The sequence below is a fragment of the Strix uralensis genome, chromosome 11 (assembly GCF_047716275.1).
Source record: "Strix uralensis isolate ZFMK-TIS-50842 chromosome 11, bStrUra1, whole genome shotgun sequence".
NCBI classification, from domain to species: domain Eukaryota; kingdom Metazoa; phylum Chordata; class Aves; order Strigiformes; family Strigidae; genus Strix; species Strix uralensis.
In genome coordinates, this window is record NC_133982.1 from 25,410,957 (window position 1) to 25,437,740 (window position 26,784).

Here is a 26,784-nt window from a genome sequence, read left to right on the forward strand (position 1 = left end):
GGCGCCCGCTCGCCAGCCACCAACGCCGCCGTGCCCGGCCGGTCCTGGCACTTGTATGATTGCGAAATAATCGAAGTACTGCTGCAGCCGCTGGAGGGAAACAACAAAAAAAGGCGGATTCTGAAAAAAATTAAATCTCTCTATTTTAACTTTCTGGAAATGGAACGGGATATTTCGTTTCACGGTTGATACTTAAAATATTTGAGTTTATATGACAACAGTTCTGATTTTTGTGTGTAAAAATGAGCATACAATGGTAAATTTAACGCTGTTTTTTCTACTCTATGTCGTTTGTGGTTTTGGCTTTCTTCTGTTATAAAAATAACATTAAATAGGAAAAAGGGAAGTGCTGATATTGATCTTTTCTGTGGGTTGTTTTTGTTGGTTTTGTTGGGGGTTTTTTGTTGGTGGGTGTTGGGTTTTTTTTTTTACTGCTGTTTCTCCTCTCGTGGGCCTATGTGAGCTTTGCCTTCATTAGTAAACTTTTGGCCAAGATTTTTGTTCAATGATAATTAAACTATGGACCTTTATATGCGTTAAAGACGCTGTGCATGAGCTTCTTGAATAACAGAAAAGATATCGGAGGAGGGGTTAGCGGAATGAGTAAAATTGCTTGGTCTCTATTTCATTTCCTTTGGTATAAATGCCAGCTGTCTTTCAAATATGAAATTATTTTTCTTTTATGTCTGCTCCTAGGCTAAAACAATCTGTTTGAAGTTTTATGTGAAGATATATATAAGACTCAAGTAAAATTAACTATACAATACCCCTGAAGCAAAGGGAATATAACTTGCATGGAGTTTTGATTTTATTCTTTCTAGAGCACAGATCACTCTATTACAACATTTCTCTTTGTTCTTGTAGCAGGAAAAAAAGGCTTTGATCTTATTAAGTATTTCCAGGCATATAGTAGATGGAAGTGCTGGTACTGTAGGAGAGCATAGCTTGAAAATTGATAGCATGTGCCTGTTATGGGTCAGAGGTGACCTTTATAAGCTTGAAGAGTTAGTAAATAGATGACAAATCATATGATGATCCTATATCATGTTGCCCAAGGTTTTATTTAATTATTTTTTTAAAACATCTCGCTAGCTTTTAGCATTCTCACTCCTAGGAATTCCGCAATTACTTATTTAAATATACAGAAGGAGGATATGTGAAGTTGGAGGGGTTGGTTTTTGTGTTACAGTTTTTGAAGCACACGTTCTTGGTGTGTGTGCCAAATGCTTGTATGAACCTTTCCATAATGAGAACAGTACGTACTCTCATTTTGATGTCTTATTGCTTTTATTTGTATTGTTTTACCAATTAGTAGTTGATACTATGTACCTCATTCTTTGAGTTTGAAATTTTCATTTAGATTATTGTTTTAGACTTTGGGTGTTGACATTCCTTGATACCTGCTGATTTATAAAAAATCTCATTTATTTACACACAAAGCAAGTGGGAAATGACATGTAGAAAAATGTGTATTTTAAACTTTTTATTAAAAATATTTTGGTTTTTTTCAACTTCTTAAATTTTTAAGCCAGAAGAAAGCTCAATATTAACCTAAAAAACAAGTATCTGAGCTCCCCAAGAGATGGTCATGTGTACACTGGCACATAAATTAAAGTTTAAAAGTTAAGTCAGGGGTTTTTACTATTAGAAGAGGTTCAATTTTTGTAATTTCTGTAATGTTTTAGGAGGGACACGTGAAAGTGAAAAGTAGTGTTCTAATACAAATCCATTGCTAAGGAGTAAAATGTTACGGTTATGTGTAATAGGTGTTATAAAAAAAATGTATGTCAAGAATCCTCACCAAATTAAAAAGAAAAAACATCGAAATCTATTTCTTAAAGAAAATAAAGCATTCGCACTGAACTAGAAGATTTAGCCTGTTTTTTTCTTTTTTTTTTTCTTTGACCTGTTGATACATAGAAAATGTTCTCAGTTTATGGTAGGCTTACAAAATTTTAGTGTAGAACTTTTGGGGGAAAAAAAAGTATAGTTAAAAATTGCATCTATCTTTAAAGTTTTACCTTTTTTTCCTCTTTCATTCAAGAGCTATTCTACAGACCCGAAAAAATCAAAACACCTAACCCTTATTTAAAAAAAAAAGCTGCAGAAATGTTTAGGTAGAAATAATAGCACCAATTTAAATTATACTTTCTAAACATTTTGATTTTATTATCTTTTTAACTAATAAATAAGCAAACTTCTTCATTCACTGGGGCTTTTTCATTTAAATTTTATAAAATGCTAATAGCACCAAAATAATGTTTAAGTAGTAGAAGTTTTATCTCTTCCTTGTGCATAAAGAATAAAATAGACTTGAAAGAGTTCCACTTCTCTCAGTTCACCTACAAGTTTAGAAATAAATTGGTTATTTTCTAAATGTACTCTAGAATTAATTTTATATAGATTGCAATAATGTGTCATTTATCACCAGAATAAATAATTTTAAGGAACAATATTTATTATATTTTATTTTATATCACCTATGACTCCTGTTTCATATGAGAATAAATTTGTGGCTGTATTACACATTATTTTTCTATTCTGAACCTTGTATGGGTTAATTTGATGTACCAGTCTATGTATGAGTATTTTTTATTATTGAATAAATATTTGTTTTTCTCAGCATAGGCTGAGATTTTATTGAGCCCTTTTCTAAGGGGCAGTTACTGCATCCTTCACAGTAGACTTCTGCAATGCCTATTTAAAAGGGAGAAAAAAATCAGCAGATAGACATGTTTGGCATATATGTAATGGCTTGTGATTTGATTTTTTGTAAACTAGTTTATACTGGGATTTGCTCAAGAATTTTTTCTTGAGAATCTTGAGAGTGTAAAAGGCCATTTATAAATGTGTCCCTGTGTGTGCATACATACATATGTACGGGCATATGTGGACAGATGAATAAATCCACACAGGTGTGAGTAGATATGTGTATATTTGGGTGTTTTTCAGTGGAGAAAATGCCAGTCTTTCAGCCATGGCTCTCAGAGTTGTAGCAGAGAGAAACGTGTTAATAATATTGCATGATGCTTAGATGACATGACAGCATGCCTTTCTGTGGCTGTTAAGTAATAAATAATATACTATGTAAAATGTTTTCAGTTTGTAAATTTTGGAGCAACCAGGTGCTAAGAAGAAGGATTCAATTCTGCTTTTATTAGTATTGGGCCAGTTAGTATACAGAGAGAAAAGTACAATTAAAGCTGTTCTGTACCATATGCTGCCCACAGCAACTTAGACAAGGTCAAAGCTAACATTTGTAAGTCAGGACAAATATAAGATCATCTGGAAAATCTCTAGGGGTGCATGGCTGTGGACATTGAATAAAGAGAGGTAGTAAACACTGGTCAGCTGGATTATTTTTTTTCTGTTCCTCGCCCTTCTCTTTCCCCTCCCCATCCCACTAAAAAATGATGAGTTACAATGCAGCAGCCCAAGAGAGTTTTCCCTGCTCCACTCCTTTGGGTTGAACTGCCAATCTACTGAGCAGTGGTCCCCTGCCAGAAGGGTGTTGTGTCTGCAACAAGCTTTATTGATGCTTTAAAGTGAAGGTTATGTCCATTTCCTTGGGCAAATGAAAGCAGCTAGGGATGGGATCAGGTGCTGTGTTGGACGGATCTATATTTCTCAAAATGTGAACACCAAAGAGTAACACACCCCCGTTTGCTCGGTGCCTGTGCTTTCGTAATCACGTGCAAGTCGGAGTGCGTTTGGAGAAATATAATAGTCTGTGTTGGAGCTACGTAAACTGAGAGTATTAGTGAGTTCAGAGAAGAGATAAACAAATGCAAAAGATAGTGTTATATATATATATATCTACTGCTGCATCTTCCTGTGGTCGCTATTGGTAATGGGGATTCCTACCACAGCCAGAACAGCCTTCTTAAATACAGGGAACAGGTTAAGAAACAGACTGATTAGATCCAACTTCTCCCTTTTTTGTTTCCTTAAAATCTGAATTTAATCAGGAATTTTTGAAGACTTTGTTGCATGCATCCTTTAGTAACAGTGTAGTTTGAAGAGTGTGGGAAAGATATTTTGCTTAGCCAATAAAATAGAATGTTCAAGCACCATATACATATATTTATTTCTGATGGTGTTCCTGCTGCTTTACCTTCTTTTTCCTCCCCTCTGCCTCACACTACAAGTTAACAAATAAAATCAAAAGAACTGACCAGAAGATTTCCATATACTGAATCTGGGATTTTTTGGAAGCTTGTCCATCACTTTTTAGCATGACTTCAAAATGGTCACTTACTGGGGAAGAAGCTAGGAAGCATTCGTGCTAGGTATCATTGCAGTGGGATTCTGCATTTCAAAAATACCCAAATAGGCATGTATAGCATGCCTAAACTGTGTAAACGTTTATTTAAGAGGGAAATTAGTTTAGCTATTTCAAAGAGTTTGAATTTTATAGAATCCTTAAAAATTATAGTTGGCTTTGCAGACAAGACTGATGCTCTGTTCCCTTAAAGGAGTGTTTTATTTTCATTCTGAGTGGTGAGAAGAGTTTTGAAGAGGTATGAACCTTTACCTGGTATTGGAAACAAAAAGTATGGCTGAGGATGTGGTATACTGATCTTGCTTACTAGGGCTCTTCATTTTATCATCTTGCTTAAATATCAACTAAACAAGAATTTAGGGTGTTTTGTTTTGGGGTTTTTTTGGGCAGCTTCTGTCTTGCTGTAAAGAGGAGCATGGAAAACTGTAGTTACTGTTACACATTCCTGAAGTTTTAGTACATGATTTTGTCAGAAATATAATAAATATGAAAACAAGTTTCCTTTTCCCAGAGCTGCCTTTCAGCAGAATTAGTTTTTGCTGCAAAACCTGCAGATAATACACTGTAAAATTTTGCCACATGTACAAATCATTCATCAGTGCACACTTGCTTAGTGCATGACTGATGCTGATGGAATGTAGATAGGCTACTTAGCAGAGTTTACAAGCTACAGAATAGGTTATCCATCTTTACTGGTTTCAGAAAATTCTCTGTCTCCAGCAGTTTGATAAATATTTTCCTGAACTTCCAAGAATTGTTAATAACTAGGCTTAAATGAGTAACATAATTCATAATTCCACAAACAGTATGTGTGATGGGAGCCTTGGTCTTGAGATAGCATGAGCTCATTGGAAGTAGGGTTTGGTTGCTTCATTGCTATTTTTTAATCTGCTTTTAACATTAATATTAAACATTGATAAATATTTAAGAATTTGAAGCAGATTATGGGAAAATTGCCTGGGAGGAAGTATGCCAACAGGAGGACTCTGTTATATTTATTAAATGCATTTATAGACTGCAACTTGGAAGTTTTACTTAGCATAAAATTTGGTTAACCCAGATCTTCAAATTAGTGTTCATGTTACTGGCACTTGTATTAGTAAACAGAAGCACCCTCTGTAGTCCTTTGATATGTTTTAGATGCATTAGGTCCCTGTAACTTCCATAATAGTCTTCATTACCTATGTTAATCACCAGGGCAGATTTCAGAACTGGATGAGGCATTTGTTTTGCTTAAGCCTGATGTAGTACAGATAACGTCCTCTCGGTTCTGTTCTGAAGTCTGCTCCCACCACTACCCCTCAAAAAAGTATCTTAGTTGTCATCCTGCCTTTCCCACTGCAGAAACATAAACCACTTCGGGGTGGGGAAGAGACAGACATGGGTCTCTGACTTGATGTCCTTTGCAACTCATTTGTCCTCCTTCCCTCTGCCGAGGCTCTCTACCCTTCAGGAGTACTGCGGCGCTAGGATTGATGCATATTCTAGCACAGTTCCAAAAAAGCCGAGTCCTCCACTTGATAAGTCATGTTAAAAAACCTGGGTTTGGCGTGCGTTTATCGGAAGGGAATTTCCCATTCATCATCAGAGAGTGTTTTGCTTGTCAGCATGGAGACACATCCGATGCCTTTGGGCGCGGTGCGTTTAAGGGGATTAGAAGATGGGCTCCTCTTCTACCTGCTGGAGACAACCATCCTCAAGGAGACTGCAGACAGGCTGACCTTTTAACAGTCTTCCTTGTCTTAGAGAGAATGTCAGCCAGGAAAAACTGGTTTGATGCCTCCTGGATGTCACTGTTATCAGTTTAAGAGCTAAAAGAGGCTGTCTTGAGCAGCCACGTCATATCTGTAACTGCCTTACTCAGCTGTTGCAGAAGAGAAAGCCCTTTACCTAGGATGCGGAGCAGGGAGCTGCTGCGCAGCCATGCAAGCCTCCGGCGGGCCAGCAGCCACAGAGGCTACGTTTTGCTGGGTTGGGGTCCTAGTGCATGGGGGGCTTTCAGAGCGAACAAACCCCTTGCCCCGATACGTCGCATCCCAACTTAAAAAATAAACCATCATGTTTTTGTTACCAACTTTTTCTGTTTAAAATCTTTGAATCTTGCGTCTTGCGGACTTCAGGTTGATCTTAGTACATTTTCTCCTTTGCTTTTAAATTTTGTTTGTAGTAACACAACATAAAAATTATGATTAGGTCATTAACCAGAAAAAAACCTGGTGCTCATCTGCAGGTGATCAGATGACATCAGAGGCCTGGTTTTAATTTGTGGGTAGTTCTGATTGTAACTAAAAGAGACTTGCTCCTTTTGTGGAATTGGCTGGCTATTTCCCCACATCTGGAGTTAATGAAGTCTTTCAGACCACATCAGTTGTGTTTTGCCGCAAGAACCCTTTGATCTGAAAAATCTAGACTGGCACAAGTGCAGCTTCATAACATTGCAGCTATGTTTTTGCAAGCTATAGTTAAGATACCAAAACAAGCAGAAACTATATAAAGTTATGTGTCTGTGCTAGGACTTTCATGTAGCTGTTTGGAAGGGCCTCTTTTACGTTACTACAATTCATAACATTTTTATTATGTTAATGTCTTGTACATATGTATCTGTAAATGATACGTTTGTAGGAGTTTTTCAGGTTAATTTTCCATTTGAGATAGTGTTTAATCAGTTTTTCTAAATCACTCAATTATGTAAAATGTTAAAATTTCAGTCTGAAGCTTGTATTTACAAATCTCACTGATAACATTACAGTTTAAAAGCAGCTTAATTCGTCAGTGTAGGTGATTTCGCATTAATCAGAGTACATCTCCCTGGCAGTGCTAAATGTCATAAAGCTTTGTTTCCACTGCTGTCCTGTGACAGTGATAGATTATCCATCAGCTATAGCATATGCTGTGTTATTCTGCACAACAGAGAACTTGTAAATTAAGCCCAGTTTTGCCTAATATGTTTGCAGTCTTATGGGTGCGAGTATTTACAATTTGACAGAGTGACATTTCTGTTAAAATATGTCTGAGGCATGGAATATACATGCATTCATCATATATAGTAAATACATATGTACTGTTAATATTGCTTGTAATGTATTGTCATTCTGTCACTCAGGTTTGGTAAGCATCTCTATTTTACATTTATTCCATAAACTGAAAATCTGCAAAGAAAATACTGAACAAAAGCTCCCCGAAAGGCTTTCTTGCCTAAAAATTTTTCATTTATTTTGATAAAAAAATAGTGTTAAAACAAGCATGCAACTAAAAGTTTACATTTTGCACTTGACTCCGTTTTACCAGGTGTCTTTTTACCTGCTGCCGTTGTCGTTACATGACTGATATCGACAGCTATGCCCTGGCTTAAGTCTTTGCGCTCTTGTCCTGATTCCATCATACTGTAGTTTGATAGATTTTATTGAAATTCTGTTGATGTAAAACGAGGCGAAGAGAGTGGTAAATCAGTCCCTCTGATATAAAAGAGTGCTGTCTGCAGGCACATGCCCAGCCATTTGGTCTGACAACAGCAGGCTAGAAAAGCGTTTGGGAATGGGGAGGAGGGGTATTGGTATGCAAATGGAGCGGGACTTGCCCACTTCACTTTCTAAACGTCCCTCTCCCGACAGTCACCCTCCGGGAGAACAATGGCGCTCTTTTAGGGAACTCACGCTTTTTTGTTGGCCGCCTTGGTTTTCCTGGCCCTTCTCGTGCTTGGTAAACAACATCCCAGAAAGACAAGGGAGAGATGTGAATGTTGTAGAAACACGCGTGTGCCTGTATTTGCATGGGAAGGGATAAAAATCCTCACTTTTGAATTTTAGGGCATAGTGCACTTTGTAAGTTGCGTTATGTAGGCTTTAAAGTTTTAAAATTATTCTTAATATAGGCGTTTATGAAGCCTTATGTGTTTGCAAGTAAGGTGAATTAAAAAATAAAAATACCACATTTTTTACTTTGTAGCAAAAAGATGCTCTGTTTTCAGTGTTAAATTTTGATATTCTTTGCTGCCATATTTGTTAATTTACTGCTCTTTTAATAACATTTTTCTTTTAACATACACTAATCATGGTGCAATATTCAGTGTATTGCCTGAAATACTGGTATGAAGAAATAGCATCACTTAGAACAACTACCATTATGAGCAGAGTCCTTGAGTCTGTGAATAATGGCTTTGTTCATTTGACTTATTCCTGAATATGCTTTATATTCCTTTTTAGAGTCACTGCAATGAAAGACTTCTAACCATTATGTGTATTTGGCATCTTACAATTTTTAACTTGTTAAAAAAAAAAATCGTTGTTTGCAAGTTAAGAATGGTCATTCCAATGTGGTGTTATACTGAAAAAAGAATGATGCTGGTTTTCTTTAATGCTAGGCCAGTGTGAAAATAATTTGCTCCATGTTGCAGTTTTAAGATTGTTCCTCAAGACTTGCATTACATCTATTTTTGATGACTGTACAAAGGCATGCAAGTTTCTGAATGGACAGTACAATGGTTGAGTTAAAATCTTTCCATTTGTCACTGGATGTTCTTTTTCTTTCTGATTGTTGGGATGCCAGCTAATTAAATATTCAAACAGGCATACAGTTGTTTTAAAATAAAATTTGTTTGGGGCCCAGTTGTTTTATCTTGCTTTTTTTATCTTGAGCAACAAGTCTGTGCAAGTCATGCACTTACAAAGCAAAATCAGCATTCAAGCTTTTATCAGGCCACCTGGCTGAGTTGGCACACTAGAAAGTGTGTTGTTAGGATCATTCTACTGTAGTTCCTCTGTACTGTGGCAACTTGCTAAAAAGCAAATAAAACAAGGGCAACAAATGCTGCAGCTTGCTACACTGTTCTTTTTTTATTTGTGCTTTCTGTCTGTGTCTGTATGCTGTTAGCGGTTTTAAAATAATGCACGGCACCCAAATATTACTAACCTGCTTTTATTGCTCTCCAATATTTAGGTGTATGCACCATCTCCAAGTTCTGATGATTTCAACAGAGAATCTCCAAGTTACCCGTCTCCTAAGCCACCAAGCAGTATGTTTGCTAGCACTTTCTTTATGCAAGGTGGGTAAAATGACTTAAAATATATGGGTAGATGTCACTTGTCCTTTAGGTAGAAATCTGCAGTCAGCCACTGTGGTACTGAATGAATGAGGAAGCATGAAGGTAACACATTGTGCTAGAGCCTATGATTAAGTTTTATATACTTTAAAAACAGTTAGATGAAGGGAGCTGTCTGTTGATTTAAAGTTTTTCTCATGACATTAATTGCTGACTGAAATTTAAGGGGATTATACACCAGGCCAGATGGACGGAATCCCCCATCCTTTGATTTGTAGGGGCTTCAGAGCAGCACACTGGAGTGATAGAGAAAAATGAGGTGAGGGCTTCTTGACTGTTCTGGAATTTGACTGTACAATATCAGCTAACAGTCTTAAGTTCTCAACTGCTTGAGTATCCAGCATGCCAAAGAAAAGGGTTTATAATGGAACAAAACGAGAGCAGAATTCATTTCCTCGGCCTCACGTCATACAATTAGCTCGTACTGTAGTCTGATGAGGTTTTGGAGCATATTGAAAGCATAGTCCCTCAGTACGGGAATTTACAGAGCACTTCCGTTGGTGCTACAGAAGGAAAACTGCATTGACACACGGGTTTAAGGCTTATGTAATGTAGTCATTTCAGTTACTTAAATCTGCTATCGTGACATGTTTTTATATTTTTATGGTACTGAGGTATTTTAGACTATAAACTGCTTATTTTAGGTTAATAGGTGTTTTGCACTGTATGTTTATGATGAGCTCTGTTTAGCCAAACTTCTCTCCCCTCCACCCCCATTTTTATTATTTCTTTCAGTCTGGAACTTTTATCAACCCTCTTGATATAAATCTGGCCTTACTGAAGGTCTGTGTAATTAGCAGAAGTACTTAGTATTTTCTCAGCTGTGGTTGGATTATATTTCAGCTATAAAGCCTCTGTTGTTTTTTGGGGTTTTTTTATAAATATAGCAACAGTATGGTGGCATGAAAATAGAAGACGCAGTATAAATTGGTCACCTTTTCCATGCTGATGTTGGTCTGAGTAGCTGAATTTGGTATTCTTTAAAAATAATTCTGTAAAGGAAAGTAGAACTCTGTACTCTTCTTCATTAAATGTGTTTTTCTTGTTTTCTTTTTTACTAAAAAAATTCTTAAAAAAGATGGGACCCACAATTCTTCTGACCTCTGGAGTTCATCCAATGGCATGAGCCAGCCTGGTTATGGTGGGATGCTGGGAGGCTCCTCTTCCCACATGTCCCAGTCCAGCAGTTACGGCGGCCTGCACACACATGACCGTTTGGTAAGATACAAGCACAGATTAATATGTTTGTACTTGTATATGGAGATCTGACTCATTTCTTGTTTGCTGCTCAGGTATGTCAGTTAAAAACCCAGTTGTCAGAAATCACAAACTTTCTGTAATAGATTTATGTCCTTTTATTTATGTCTGTTGTATAAATAAAAATCTTTGGCTGTATAGTGGTCTGTTCAGAGGATGAATGAGTCCCTTTCTTTATTAAAGAGCTGGATGTTGTATATTTGGTATCTTAAAATATCAACATTTATGTAAAGACTACTTAATGTCTTATGTCTGTTTCTCTTCTCTCTAGAGCTATCCCCCGCATTCAGTCTCACCTACAGATATAAATGCCAGTCTTCCTCCAATGTCTAGCTTCCATCGTGGCAGTACCAGCAGTTCACCTTATGTAGCTGCCTCACACACTCCACCTGTCAATGGATCAGATAATATTCTGGGTAAAATGTTCTTCCTGGTTTTAAATTTTACAAGAAAATGAAATTTGGGTTTGCATGACGCACAGAATTAGTAAGATTTAATTCATGGGATGCTTGTAGATCAGGGATAGTGCACCACCGTGACAGTTCTGTCCTCGGCGTGACTGAGATGAGGCAAATTGTTTCGCAGCCAGCTTAGGACTTACTGGTTTATTGGCTTTCATAGCCAAGCCTGTGCTCAGGAGATGGCATCCTTCTAACTTGAACAGCAATTATCCTTCCATAGTTGAGTATATGTACACGTTCATATTGGTAGTTCTGGTGTTGCCGTTTTTGAGCTGCTGTATCACCAAGTTACTGTGTCAGAGAAAGGCAGGAAGACTGTTTCTTTGGGGAATTTGATAAACGGCATCGTAAATTCCTCTCTTAACTGATTTAGAGATTACCGAGTAGCCAGTATGGTGGCTGGTTTAGTCTCTTTCGTGCTTACCTAGAAAGCATGAAATACAGGATGTTCATCCGTTCCTCACACATATTTGCACATCTTAAGATACAGCTGTAGAAATTAAATGCTTGTAGACGCCCCTTGTCAGTTCGATATGGTTTGCACCTAGCTTCACTTTACATAAGTGGAATTTAGTTAGAGTGACTCTATTGGCTTTGGTTTGGGAATGTGTTTTACACTCAGATCTTTAAACAGAATCCAGTTAATCAATCTGCATAGGAAATTCAGGCTGGAAAATCCAAGTTTGCCACAAACTGGAAACAGCAACCATTGCATAATTTGGATTTCTGCTGTGAATGGCTTACATTCACATTACATTTTTTTTTTTTGGCATTAGAAGTTGATAACTGGAGAAAGGAGTCTCACTTTTAAAGGGTCTATCTTCTACAGTAAAGCAGATAGTTCAAAGGATTCAGGTCCTTTCTGTGTTTCCAGTTGGCAGGGCTTCAGACCTCCTCTTGGCTCGGTGGTGTGTGGAGCAAAAGGACACGCAAAGCTGCTGACATGCAACTAAGAGCAGGGGTGACAGAAAGCTTGGTGGATAAGAGCTTTTCAGGGATTTTCTAAAATAAAGATGAGAGTACAACATGGGGAATTAGAGCAGGGGGAGCAAGGAGACACACAAGGAACTATTAAGTAAATTTGACTTCTTAATGAAATGTGCAGCACTTTAGTGATAACAATTTAGAAATAAGCTGCAATAATACAATTTTCTGATTTTGATTTTCTTTTCACATTTCATTAAAATTAGCCTGTGATCCTAGAAAATAATTACCGTCTTTTTTCTAACTGCTTTCACGTGTTGGTCCTCAAGTATCACAGTGATACTGTGTTTGACTTTAAAGAGGAGAGCATCTAAACTTAAATCTAATTGTTTTAATTAAATTTTTAAGTATAATGAGAACTGATTCTGTTGACACTGACTTCCTTGGAATATCCATTTAAAAAGTGGTTGCTCAACTGTATGTGATGAATAAAATAATAAAAGTAGATAAAATTTCAGCTTTAAAAATAAGTGTTGGGTTTGCTTTCCACATTACAGGAAACAGAGGAAATGGTGCTGGAAGCTCACAGACAGGTGATGCACTTGGAAAGGCATTGGCATCTGTAAGTAGCAGTTAGAATATTCAGATCTGAAAGACGTATTTTGATCATTGCATCCATTATTTATGTGTTCATTCATTTTATAATAGCAAATAGGAGTTTTCATGTATGAAGTTAAAATGTACTGTGGTACGATGTCATATACTAGACAAATGTCTATAAAAAGGCAAGTGGAAAATGCTTTTATTTGTAGAAGACTGACTTTGTTCAGGTGATCAAAAAATGTAGGGCAGATATAGTTTAGAAAGTTGTTAAGACAAAGTAAAAGATAATCATAAGTTTAGGGTTTGATTTTTTTTTTTCTGTAGGTTCTAGTTAAAAGTCAAATATTTCTAACATTACTCTTAGAGCAGATCCTGCCTCGAGGTTTAAAATGTTTCCTCAGTGGCCTTATAAAACAGACGTTTTGAATGCTGTGTTGTATAGCTATAATTATGGAACAGCCTTTAAAATGCTGTATATGCATAAAGTTTAAACTCTTAACTCTTGTTGGAATAATGTAGATAATGTAAAACATTGCACATATCTTCAATCTACTGTAAGCTGTTTGCATATGCATGCATACAGCAATTATTTTTGCATTAATACAATCAGATGTACTTTTTATAAAACAGTAATTGATACAGTGTAGCAGAATTTCACCATTAGGAGTGGTGGCTGGGGGAGCACTTTGTATTTCTTGCACATAGCAAATAGGGAGACTAAGTCTGATTTAAAAGCTAGAAATGACTACTTTGCAGCTCCAAAAGAGCATTCATTCCTAGGTTGGATTCTGCATCCCTCACCTCATACCAGCGAATGCAAATGTGCATATTCGTGCAGATCCTGTTACCCTTGCATCCCTCAGAGGGTCATATGTTAAAAGATTACCAGATTTGATAATGTCTGTAATGTCCATATTGGGTAGGAGAACTCTGACCTACTGGCTTTGAGGAGAAAAATGTTGTCCCCGTTGCTTTTGGGGATTCAGGAAGTAGATAACAATGCACGAGTCCAGAGGGCAGTTAACACTGTTTTTTTCTGTTTGAGACCTGTCAGAAAAGAACTGGGATCATTTTGACTGCTAGAAATAGCAATGCTTACATACTTCAGGCTGCTTATTACTTTGCAGATGTATTAGGATGTCTGCTGTTCTGCAGTCTGACCAGAATTTCTGCTCTAAGTCTTGACATGCTGGCCAGTTAGACCTGCAGGACTTCATATGATGTTCTCCACTGCTCTCCTTTTTTAGATTTATTTTCTTGTCCTTTCAGGTATTTTTGCCCAAGTCACTAGCTGAGAAAACCAGGCTGATGTTTTGAGGAAAAACTCTAAATATATTGCAAGTCAGGGCAGAAATGTTTAATCTAACTGGTGGGTGGGCTCTGGTTGTCATAGAAACTTGTTTCTGTCATCCCATGTTGTTGCTTGGCAGGAGCAGCCAGGTCATTCCATAAATCATTTCTGTCATAGCTGATGGTGATGCATTCCATCTGCTCTATCAGCGCATGCCATAGTCTGCACACTTCAAATCCCTCGCCTCATCCATCTGCTTCCCCCGCAACACGCGCGCACCCAGCACACTTCTTGCGCTTGTTCGGCAGGGAGCACCGCTCGTGCTGGTGGAGAGGAGGGCGCTGGGCTCTCCTGCAGGTGAAGCTAGCGCACAGGAATTTTTGATGGCTAGTAAACCAAGAATATTTTTCTGTTTGAACAAAGTTTTATTTAGATACTGCGGTTGTCTTGACTTCTTTTTTCCTAAGATGATGTTGTATGCCTTTCTGTTAGGATTTTAAATGCTACCGCTGCAACTGTTGAGAGGAATTTCTAGTTGTAAAATTCTGTTGATGTACATCTCACAATAGGCCTTTCATGTGTGAAACATCAGAGGATACGACATTTGTTCTTCAGTTTAGGTATTAAAGACCATACAGAATAGTATGTGATTAAACATGTAAGGCCAGATAATACATTTGCAAAGGTTCTTTTATTTTAGGTTTAAGCCTGGATAATTGTGGTCTTAATCTTAGGGTAGGCAAGAAAGAGAATTGTACATGAAAGTATTTACACAAAGTTCCCAAAGCCCTGTGGATTATGCATTAGTTTGGATAATGAACTAGTATAGATAGAAAGAAAAGAAAATCTGGGTATTCGTGCCATTTCTAATGTGTTTCCCTGAACATTTGCCAAACAATAACCCTTTAAGATTGTGCCCATGGAGGGTTATATGGCAGGAGAAACATCTGGTTTATTTCATTGCCTAATGCCAAATCAAAACACTTGGTCTTTAATTTAGAGGAGATCAAACAGGAGGACTGTTTAACTTTGTTGATTATATCAGACCTCTTTGTGATAACTTATGTTTTGATTCCTACCTCAGAACTGGGGTAAAGGCCTTTGTATGGTCTTGGTAGTTAAATAGCCACTGGTCCCCTCACAAAAGAAAATGTAGGGAAGTTGACTTCTAAAAGTAATTCATGAATTAAGTTTCTTTGTTGCTTTAGACTCAATAACATTAACATAACAAAGCCTAACTGAAATGTACACTGTAGTGTTTAAAAAATTGGACTAACAGCTCCGAGGTTTGGCTCTGCAGGCTCTCAATTGTGCAGCTTTTGTCTAAGAGCCTTTTCATTAGACCCTGGCATATTGGCACCCTGCTGATTGGAATGGACCATGACTGATAGGAGGAGGAGTCTCATTTGTTGCAGTAAAATGAGTCATGTTACCGTTTAAGCCTGGCAGAAGGTGTCAGGGTTGTTCATCATTGGTCATTTAACAGCACAGCGGCCAGGGTCTGCATGCAGAATTAATTCTGACCTCGTGTTGTAGTTGTGGCTTTGGTATACTGTAGGTTTTCCCCTCTTATATAGCAAAATAAAATTGGCAGGTAAAACAGTAGAAAACGACCTGTTTCAAAGGAAACTTCATTACCTTTGTTCTGACACCATTTTAATTTTCTGTATCTTACCTGTCTGGAACTCTCTACAGTTCCCATACTGACACCCAAGATTTATTTTTATACTGATGTACAATGCATGAATTTCCTACAATGGTCTGAGGTAGTTTGTTCTTTTAAATATATTTTCTTTCTAGCATGTATGAAAAGGGGGAGGTATTTCCATTAGGGAACTGATGGTCTTTTCTAATGAAAATGTGATAGACCAGGAAGGAGCATGTGGTTTACCAGGTCCTGGTTTTGTCAGTTCAAAAAATACAATATGCAGCTTAACCAAGTACCAGTTCATTGTCAGTTAAATGCTGAAATGTCATATTGTTTGTGTGAAGAGCCATCAACCACACTGCCAGGGAAGATTTTTAACTGCCATCTGATGACTTAACAAATCTTGGTCTCTGCTCCAGTAAATCAGGTTTGAACTGATGACCTATAAAAATATGTGCTAAAGTCCATAGTCAGTGTATAAACTTACTCAATTCCATTCACAAAATGAATTTTTCAAGAATCTTGAAATTTTAAGTTTTAATTAAAGCTTTAAGCTTTATGTCTTCCATTTTTATCAAGACTTTTTAATTACATTAGTAGCAAGGAATGAATTGTTGCAAGTTGAGGTTTAGTATCTCTCTCAAGGGAGCAACTGATATAGACATAGAGAAAAATTGTATGTGCTGCAATACATAGCAAGAGCAACAAAATTTCAGATGGTTTTCGTTCGGAAGGTACCAGTAGTAACTAAAGCTGAATGCTTTCTTGGTATTTTTCTGTTGTGAAGGATTAATTAAAGATAATGTGTTGACTGCTAAATTCTTCTCCCTCTAAAGTTTGAGCAGTCATTATTCCTTCTCTTTTTCCTGATGTTTTTTTTGTTATAATTATCTGTGTACTGTTAACTCTTAGTATGTCTTCCCCTTCAGTGATAAAAAGGCTATAATTTCTGCTGCTGTTAAAGTAGAAGGAAGATGAGTTATACTTGTGTCGCTATCAAATACAGGCTGTGCTTATTTTGACAGCTGCTTGAAAATGAAAGTTCTCTGGACATTTTTAGAGCAGTGTAATAAAGCAGAGCTGTGATTGAAGGATCAAATTGGGGTTTTTTAATCAATCTAGCATCAAAAGTGACAATTAACAACATGAAAAGGAATCCTAATAGCTTTTTTTTTCTACTGTGTATTATGACATGCGTTGATATACAATCTCTTTTGTATGTTGTTAGATTTATTCTCCTGATCATACCAGCAGTAGTTTCCCATCGAATCCGTCAACACCAGTTGGATCACCATCGCCTCTTACAGGTAGAGACTAGCCGTTTGTCAATAACTTGTTTGTTCTTTTGAAAACATCCTGTTTGGAATCACAGTGAAATCAGCAATAGCTTCCTTGCATAATTACTTTGATATTGTGTTCATTTTTCCATTGTACTAAACCCAGATTTATAAATCCAGATTCTTAAATATTTTATTATGAGCATTCAGTTAAATCCTGGCAACTGGCTTTGAAAATTAGCTTCTTAAAATAATCTTTGAAAACATTGAATGACTATATACTATCACAGCTATCAAGATATCTGTACAGATCTGTACCATTGGAGAGAAATAAGAGTGATTTGGTTAGAGGTTTTTTTTAAAGCTGTATGTTAAAACTCTGCGGCAGCTTTCAGTGACAAACACAGCAGATGTGTGTTCCCTCTAATGAAAATATAGTAGGCTATGAGACTATCCAATTTTTACAGAGGATAACTTTTCATTCATATCTTTCATGAATGCTTTCATTCTATGGGAGAAGAATTTCTGGCATTTTTCAAAATAAATGCTCTGTATTGCAGCCACCTCTGTCACCTGTGCTTTGTGTGTTTGTAATGTGAATGTGGGAAGGAGCATTCCAGTGTGGAGATGAACTGTGGGCAGCTGCCTACAGCTATTAGTGGGTAGTGCAGCTTTCACAGACACTGTGGCCTCAGCTGTCTAGTAAAAGTTGAACAGCTGTTCTCCATATAGAGAGGACTGTGAAAGCTCCATTGACTTAAATTTGTTGTTTAACAAAGAACTAGAATTACAAGCAAGATGATGTAACTTTAACCCTGTTCTTTCCTATAGTGCAATTTGTTAAATTATTTAACGTTTATACAACAGTCTGTTTTCCCATTCTCTGTTGTTCAATATATCTCTGCAGGCTCCTGGCCATTGGTCAGTTTTTTGCAAGGGTGTTTTGTTTTTTCTAAAAAAAATAATTTGCAGTGAAAGGTGTACAGAATGAGCTTAGCTGAAGACTTCTGTAATTTAGATGACTGAATTGGAAAAGTTATTGCATGCAAAATGCAGTCATATACATATGTACACAAATATGCATATCTATACATGCAGTGTCACTCAGAAAACTTTCATCATTCATATTTCACTCATGTTTAATGGACACTGTTCTGGTTTTCTGTGGACTTAATGGATTAATGAATATCTGATATGGCATACCTGAGCAGCTGCTTTGGGCATTTTTTTTTTCTATAGCTGAAGAATCCATGTTGAATTGAGTAATGATGGGATTAGTGGGATTTTGATTTCGTGATTATAGTTGACAAAAAATGCTCTGTGTATCCTTGTTGTACTGAAAAGGCAGATCAGACCAGAAAATTATTTTCTTTTTAGCATCAAAGCAAATATTGAAAATATTTTGTGGCTGGAAGAAAGAAGTTCTGACATTTCAAAGTGTCTAAAATTGGAGTTCCCTGATTAGATACTGCACCTAATTTTGTAAACATGAAAGCACTAGCTAATTTCTGGGTTTAGAACAAATTTAAGGTCCCTAAAATTTGGGTTTTCCCCTTTAGTGTTGATGCCTTTCTCTGTTGGAACCTGTATCAAATGTAAAACTCTTCACAATTTGCACTCCGATTCGTGTTCCTTATTCTGATGGCTAAGACAGTAGTAGATACAAACAAATAATACTGAAATCCTTCTCAGGCGCAAACTTAGCATCTGCTTTACAGTCATACCCTCCCACCCCACCCCATTTAATTCCAGTGATACTGAATTTATCAAGCCTTTGGTAAATTGCTCCAGTAGTTAATTACCTTCATTTATGAATCTGGACTTTTATCTTTATTCCCAGATGAGTCACTAAAAACACGGTGAAGCACAATGTAAAGTAATTACTACTGTATTTATTGCTATTTATACTCCTGGTAGCCATTTTCTGTCTGACCCAAAAAGTTATTGCAGATAAAACAAATGTTTTATGTATACTAAAATAATATATTTTGGAGCATTTTAGCCTTCATTGTGATTTTCCTCTTTTGCAGCCAGATCTTTGTTTATTTAGCATTCTTATTATTACTTTTGACTAACTACTTATTTGACTAAGTCATAATTTACCTATCCTTTAATTGTAAATTACAGTAGGAGCACTCTATTTGCCATCGAAAGCATTGAGAGAGAGTAACTTCATGAGACTCGCTCATGTTGGACTGTTTGGCTGTTATGGTACTGAATAAGGACTGACAACATTTTTTTGTTAAATTAAGTAAAAGCTTTGAGAACAACATGATGACAACTCCCAAATATCATGAGACAATAGTGTGTGTCTCATCTTTCCTGCCCTTTATGTAAAATTTCTAATTTTACATAAACGTGCCCAGAGCTTAGCTTCTTGCATAGTTTTAATGATTGTGGATATGTATGTGAAGTTTATATATGGATCTGAATGGTGGGAGCCGTGGTATTTTAAGAATCCTTCTCCCAGGATCAGAGGTATTCAGAAAGGTTCGGTGGGTTCTGAGGATGCAAAACCAGTCCTCTGCTGACTCCGAGGGGAGCGTGTGATTGATTGAAAGGGGAGCCGGAGGATTAGCGTTGGGCAGACTGGGAGAGTAAGAACAATACTACAGTGATTACTATTGATGACCCCTGTAAATCCTAACGTTTGCCTGGCTTATTTGTTTTTTCATGCTGCTATGTTGGTGCTGCACTAAAAGCTGCAGTTGTTAATTGCAGGGCTTGTGGTGCCAGGATGCTTTTTAACATAATTGGTGGATTTCATGCACAAACTTTTAGGAGGGGGAGTGGAATGAGGAAAACAGGAAATCGGTGCCATCTGGCAACCTGCGCAGACATGGAGACAGAGTATGTGCCACCGCTCCGAAAGAGCTCGAGCGTTACTAGAGGTGTGATTAAAAACTGCAGGTTGCAGTTGGGTTACTCCTTTGAGAGGAGTTGAGTGTTCACCTCCCTTGTCTTTTTGTTTCCTTCGTGAGAAGTCCCACTCCGAGTTTTGTTCTGGGCTTACATTAAAGAAATAGTACCTTTTTCCATTTAAAAAAAAAACCCCCACCAAACCAAAAAACCCCCAAACCAACCAAACAACCAAAAAAACCCACAAACAACGAAAAACCAAATTCGTCAGACTAGATGCACAGGCATTGAGTCTGTTTGCTTTGTTTTATTAACTGGTTGCCTTTCTGCTTAATATTCATCTGATGCTTTATTGTAGGAAGTAGTACACTCAATCCTGTTAGTAGTGAGCACTCGTTAAAGCCTTGACTATGGTCTTTAAAAACAGAGTTTTGACCAGATAAAAATTTGAACATTACACAGAGCCAAAATATTCCAAGGTGGTTTCATTAATGCTTTGCAAAAATAAGTGGGACCCCAAGCATTATTCCCAAGTTCAGGAATGACCGTAATGCAGAGGGAGACTACAGATCCAGACCCAGAGTAGCTGTGTGAAGTGAAAACTGGTAATTATAAACTTACTTACTGATGTTGTTATATTTTAAAAGAGAATTCCAGCACAGTTATGGCAGCTCTGGGCTTTTATGAAATTGGAGATGGATTATTTTTTTTTTTAATTACAAAGGAAATATTTAGGTATTTTAATAGCTGTGCAAGCTGTACTCTTTTTGTTAAATAAAACCCTTTCTTTAAAAGGTAACTACTTGCAGCTCTCTGAACAAAGGAACTGTAATGTTATTAAACCTTTTCCCAGTTTTCCAGACGTACAGCTCTGGCTGTTATTGAAAGAACAAGCCCACAGGCTCTTCCTTTAATGAGCTGCTTTGGATTGTATGTCCATAATTTATTAATGTAATTGCTTTATTATTACATTTGTATGGCTGAAAGGAAGCTGTCTCTAATGGCCATAGAATTTAATGTAGCATCTTTATAAAAGATGCATTATTAGTTGGTGAGAAAAATACATGTTGTACTACTTCAGGGTTTGTTTTAAAAGTACTGCTTTATTAGTTATTGCATTTCACATCTAATTATTTTTAAATTTTACATGGTAATTAGGTATATTTATGTCAAATTAGAATGGATGTACATTTGAATTTGCAGTGTATGGGTAATATGGATATAATTGTTGATTTGTTGCACAGTCAGTGATTCTTTAGCTGCCTATTTCCCTTAAATATATCTGAAATAACAAATGGGAATAACTTAGATGTATTTTTACTCTTCTAAACTTCAAATGCATTATAATCTAAAATGACATAGTGTAGAACTAGACAAGCTTTTAGATCTAGTTTTAAGTTTCCTTATTTAGTTAGAGAGGTGTCATAAAAACGGTTTTCCTGTTACCCTTGATTCAGTGTCCATTTAATGATTTCTTTAAAGATTTTTGTTGTGTATTTTAACACTATTAAAGATATGCCTACATATACTGAACATAATCTGAAGAAGAAAGAATTCAGCAATCTTTTTATGGTGACACTGGCAGAAGGCAGGTATTTAAGATACTCTGTGTGTGTGTTTAGTCCACTTTTTTAATGTTGAAGTTTTTTGAAGATGTCACTGCTTTGTCATTGATAATGTGTCTAACCCTGCAGATGCCAAGATATAAAGATTATCCCTCAATAAGGCAGAATGAAGGAATTTGTCCTCCTTTGTATACCCATATGTTAGCTTACCTTTATGCAGAATATGTTGATTTTAATTATGTTGAGAAATTTTGCGTCTCTGCTTCCCACTTATGCTGCATAAATCTGTGTGTTAACTTAGACAATTTTGACAGGTGCCAGTCAGTGGTCTAGGAGCGGAGGACAAGCCCCCTCATCTCCCAACTATGAAAACTCTCTACACTCCTTGGTAAGAATTGTTGAAAGCAACATAGTACTTTTTGCTTAAGAGTTGAAGGCTTGGTTTTGTATAAATCCTGCATATCATTAAAGGAAACAGTAGGATAGCATTACAAATGAATTCTTTGCTAACAAATGGCCTGTTCAGTTGAACAATATAAGACGTGCAGGGTGTGTCTTTCACCATCTGTTCCTTGGGCATCAGGCTTCTGTGCTGAGGACAGCTGGTGCTAAAGCGCTGTTATGAGATTCTGGTACCTTTTCACAAATCCATAGCTAATTCTTATCTAAAGTTCAGTCTGCAGAAAAGATAAAGACTTCATGCCTTCGCATTTACTTGTCCTTCCCCCTCTCTCCCTGAAATGGTAGTCTCTTGGTCTTGTTTTCACTACACTGTCATTAAAGTATTAATATATTTTATTTGTACTTGTTATTTGTTACTGGGGAATGTTCATTTATTAATTAATGAAACATTTTACAGAAAAACACACAGGAAATAATCTACAGCATTGTAAATTTTCTTCTTTTGAAGATTCAGCAGAGGATTTAAGTTACTGACTTCTTTCTTAAATTTCTGATACAGCGTCGGGAAGGAAAGGGGAAAAATTTGAGAGAAGGTTTTGATTACCTGTTAGTATTCCTAGTTTTCACAGATGTAATTTCTTTTTTTCTGTCTAACAAGAATAAATTTAAGCTAAATCAGTTTTCTTTTCTTCAATATTTTTGCAATTAAATATAATTGATATGTAGAATCCTAACATAACTGCAGTGTTAAATATTAGCCTTTTCTTGTCTTAATATAATCAGATCTCTGTTGCATTAACTTGACTAACAATTTATTGCTGACATGCACATCAGCTGTTTCCTCACCTCTTTTTTGAATTAATCTTAACCTGTGCTTTGCTTCCTGTTCTGTCTTGACTTTGCCAGAAAAATCGAGTTGAACAGCAACTTCACGAGCATTTGCAAGATGCAATGTCCTTCTTAAAGGATGTCTGTGAGGTACTATTTCACTTTAGATGGTGCCTTTTTGTGTTTCAATTAATGCTTCCTTCGGATTCCCCATTAAAAACTTAGTGTAGCATATGACCCATCTTTTGAATCGAACATTCTGCTATTTCAGTTTCTAGAGAGCTGTAGTGTCAGAATTGGTTTTGCTTTGGGGTTTTTTTGGTCTTCTTTTTAAGGAAAGTAATTTTAAGACAAACTTTTCTGCGGTAACATACAGAACTCACTTTTATTTCTGAAATATCTAATGTGTTTAAAGATCCATTTTAGACAATGGTAACTGAAAGTTTTGTCCAGTTTTTATTGTAATACAGGTTATCAAAAAGCCACTGCCTCTCTTAATTGTAACCAACGTGGTGAGGCTGATTTTATGATCATTCTTTCTCGACCTGTATTATACAGCTTATTTTGTAGCCCTTCCTTTTTTCTTGTTCATGCCATGTAATAGAAGCTGAGTAACATTAACCTTATAATAAGCTTCACTTTAAAAGCTGCCACCTATTTGTGGAATGAATGCTATCTTGAGCAAAATCTCCAGATATCTTTTCTTTTTTCTGTTTGTAGTGCTGCTAGGTGCTTTCAGAGTCTTTTGATACTGCATTTCATCTTCTATCTTTAATATCTCCGAGGTAGAAACTGTTACAGTTTGAGTCTGCAGGTGTATTCAGTAACGGCTGTTACTGTCCCTCTTAAATCCCCACAGCAGTCTCGCATGGAGGATCGCTTGGACAGACTCGACGATGCCATTCATGTACTACGAAATCATGCTGTGGGGCCTTCAACAAGCCTATCAGGTGGCCATGCAGATATACATAGTTTATTGGGACCATCCCACAATGGGCCAATTGGGAGCCTGAACTCAAATTATGGAGCATCTAGCCTTGTAACAACCAACAGACAAGCATCAATGGTAATGCTGTTTTTAAACATGTATATATTTATGCAAAGCAATTACAGCTGATGCATTTAAATTACCATAGAGCCTAGAGAGTTAAAACTGGACTGCAAGACTAATATTTATCAGGACAAAATTACTCAAGATTCTTGTGGAGGAAAAGATGGCAGACAACTTGCACCTGCTATGGGTTTCCAATTAGAGGGTTGGGTGGGGGTGGACAGAAGTGAGGGGGAGGAGAAAGATGGGAAAACTTAGACTTTGGCCTGGTCAGTGGCCCATAAAATCCTGCTGTGACCATATGCAGAAAGCTGAAACTTTCTGCTGAGAGCATTTCAGCTTATACATGCATTTTTTCCAGATGTGTAATAATTGGCAGAACAGTTTTCTCCTTGAAATGGTGAATAGGGAGATTGAATGGGAAAAGCAGTCAAGAAGGACTGAATTTCAAGTGTTCTGGTCTGGAAAAGCTGTTTATTGTAAATTGGAACTAGTCTTCAATAGCAGATGCTGGCAGAGGACTGGGAGGAAGCTGCTGGAATGTGGAACCATAGTGTGCGCAGGCTCAAAATTTAAACTTTTTTTTCTAAATGAAAAGGAGTTTGAGCACAGCTGTAGTGTAAGTAACAATGAAGAGGAAACAACTTTTAGATTAATCCCCAAGAAGAGTGAAATAAATTAAATCCATCTCTTTTAGTTTAAAAATGTGAACTGTTCTGAAAAAATGTAGTTGAGCTTTTCATAGATCAGAAATATGTTAAAAGCATTATACAGTAAACGAAATCTATTTGTAGCATTGCTCACTTCCCTTTTTCTTTTCATTCCTCTCTTCTCAAAAATGCTTAAAGGAAAAGAGCTTTTTAAAACATGCTTATTTTAGTGGTGCCATGTGTTTGCATGTTTACAGCGTAATTTTAAAGACCAGTTACATGCTGTGAAATTTTCTGTTATAAAACAGATTCACAGCTGGGTACTGTGTGATCAAGGCAAAATTTCACCTATCATCAAAATAATTAGGTACCCCAATTGCTGAAGGGTTTGTATTCTATAAAACAGAATTAGTTCCAGGCTCTCCCATTCGCACGTCACAGAACCGTTTATATTAATTTCAGAACCACTGCAGTAAACATCAAAAAGAACTGGTTACTTTCTATAAGCTGCGTGTGTTTGGGCCTCTTTGGGGAGGGGGGCACTTTCCAAATGCATGTCCAACTTAAGTTTCTATACAAGTTCACAGTTACTTTTAGTAATGAAGGAAGTGATGCATAAATACTGTAGAATTTTTTTCTTAATACTGCCTCATATTTAATATTTAAAGAATATTGTTAAGGGGAAAGTTCTACAGTGTTCTGGGGTAGACTGAAATTTTAGTCATACAAAAGAAAACTTTTTTTTCCTAGGTCTTAGTGATGTGGGGTGAAGTCAGTGACTGAAATTGCAGTGACAAAATTGTTGTCTGACTTTTGGAACCTTCCAATACTGCTAAGCCAGATACAGTCAAATGCAGATAGTGCCGAAATGTACATAAAAATCTCTGTTTCTCTTTTAACCTAAGCTGTGATATTTTATCAACTCTGTTTTGTTTAAAATAGGTGACAGTGGAAAATGACTCTCCAAAATGAATAAAGGTTCCTCAGTCTGCTGTAGTTTAATGTAGTTCTGTAACTTAAATGTAATATAGACTCGATTTATCGTCTAATGATTGATCTGCAGTTTTGGTTGAAGGATGCTTGCTGTCTGTTAGAAGTAAACTTAGATTAGGAAAGTGAAAAAAAAATCTGCTTTTATATTTCATCCTCACTGGTAAAAGAAGCTTGCAGATCAATTTTGGCTTGAAAAGTGACTCAGCCGAAGAATTTCTTGGATTAAGCTTGATCAGAATAATTGGCTCTAACAGAAGGCATCCTGTCGTGGCCTTGCCCGGTCCCCAAAGAGTGCCCTTTGACATCATCTGCAATTGCAGGAACTCAGCATGACTTAGGATGGAGTCCTGAAATATGTACAGAGCAGAGGTTGGCACATCTGGCTGTAGTGGAAACTGAGTGGTTTATTAGTGATGACTGCATTTCAGTAATGCCCCCCAAGTATGAGGTGTAATCCTTACAGCATTCAGTAATCAATTAATTTCAGACTATACTTACCTACTATTTGTTTTTCTTAAAATAGTAAATGTAGTAGAGCAGAGAATTTGACACACAACCTGAACTGTAAGATCTAGACTTTGTCCAGAAATGAAATACTACTTCACTTCAGAGGACCTCCAGTAAATTTTAAGAAAATAATGAGTATTGGTTAACATAGTGAGAAATGTCAAGAAATTATCAAGAAATGATAAGGGTGTTTACCTATTTTTGTTTGATGTGCTTGGAGGGGTTTTTTTGGTCAAGAAATGTTCGTTGAGATTCAGCACTAAATTAAACTTCCTTGTTGAGGAAGGGGTGGGGGGGATCTTTATACAAAACATTTTTGTTCTTTAAGAAAAAAAATAGGAAAAAAAAATAGAAAAAAATTAAATTTAATTTCCCTTGAAGAAGATGATCTTGGCAGAAGGAGCTAGGAAATGAGTAATTTAACTCCTTTTTATGTAATTAGTGTAACCAGACATGGTTTTATTTTAACATTTGCTTAATTTTTGAGCCAGATTTATTTTAAAACTCTAGTTGACTTCATTTCCTGCTCGCTCTGAATAGTCTTGTTTTCTTTTTAGCTGGGCTGGCCATTAGACTTATTCAAATAGATTTTTAATATCTCAAACTCATCAAATATTTGCTAAGTGGCCTTTGAAGTTGATTTGTGCTTTATTTCATGTATTATTGAAAAGTTAAGAAGTAATACTCTTTTTGTTCTTATTCAAGCTGCTTTTTATTTGTCATTGTAATACAATGGAAAAAGAACAGCCTGAATTGATTAAAAATAAATAAACAAAAGGCCTAAAACTCAGTTAAGGATGAAACTCAATCCTTAAGTCACAGGGTTTTTTCCAGGTATAACAGGAACCTAAGAAAATCGGTGATCTTCCTCTTTCTGCCCTGTGTCTGCTGCAGTAGAAAAGCACAAAAGGGCAGTTTAAACTTCTCTGCCAACACCAACCTCTGCTCAAAGCCTGCCCAGTGTTAGTATTTCCCTGCAGAGATTTGCTTCCTCTGGGCAACTCTGAGCTGCCTGAAGTGTAAAAATCTTGATACCAAAGCCCTTTTCGTTGTCTTAATTGTGTCTTAGTTAAAATGGTGTTCATGAC

At 36.7% G+C, this 26,784-nt stretch overlaps 1 protein-coding gene across 11 annotated transcripts in view; it reads left to right on the forward strand.

Moving 5' to 3' along the window:
* TCF12 (transcription factor 12) overlaps positions 1–26,784 on the forward strand; it is a 173,996-nt gene that overhangs the window by 133,469 nt on the left and 13,743 nt on the right. For 5 of the 11 annotated variants that reach the window (XM_074879940.1, XM_074879943.1, XM_074879941.1 and 2 more), the window contains 8 exons: positions 9,218–9,323; positions 10,459–10,598; positions 10,909–11,053; positions 12,580–12,644; positions 16,793–16,871; positions 21,580–21,653; positions 22,574–22,645; positions 23,355–23,561. In XM_074879940.1, coding sequence (XP_074736041.1) covers positions 9,218–9,323; positions 10,459–10,598; positions 10,909–11,053; positions 12,580–12,644; positions 16,793–16,871; positions 21,580–21,653; positions 22,574–22,645; positions 23,355–23,561 — 888 coding nt within the window. The remainder of the gene's footprint in view (positions 1–9,217; positions 9,324–10,458; positions 10,599–10,908; positions 11,054–12,579; positions 12,645–16,792; positions 16,872–21,579; positions 21,654–22,573; positions 22,646–23,354; positions 23,562–26,784) is intronic. The other 6 variants (XM_074879944.1, XM_074879947.1, XM_074879950.1 and 3 more) reach the window with 3 other exon arrangements.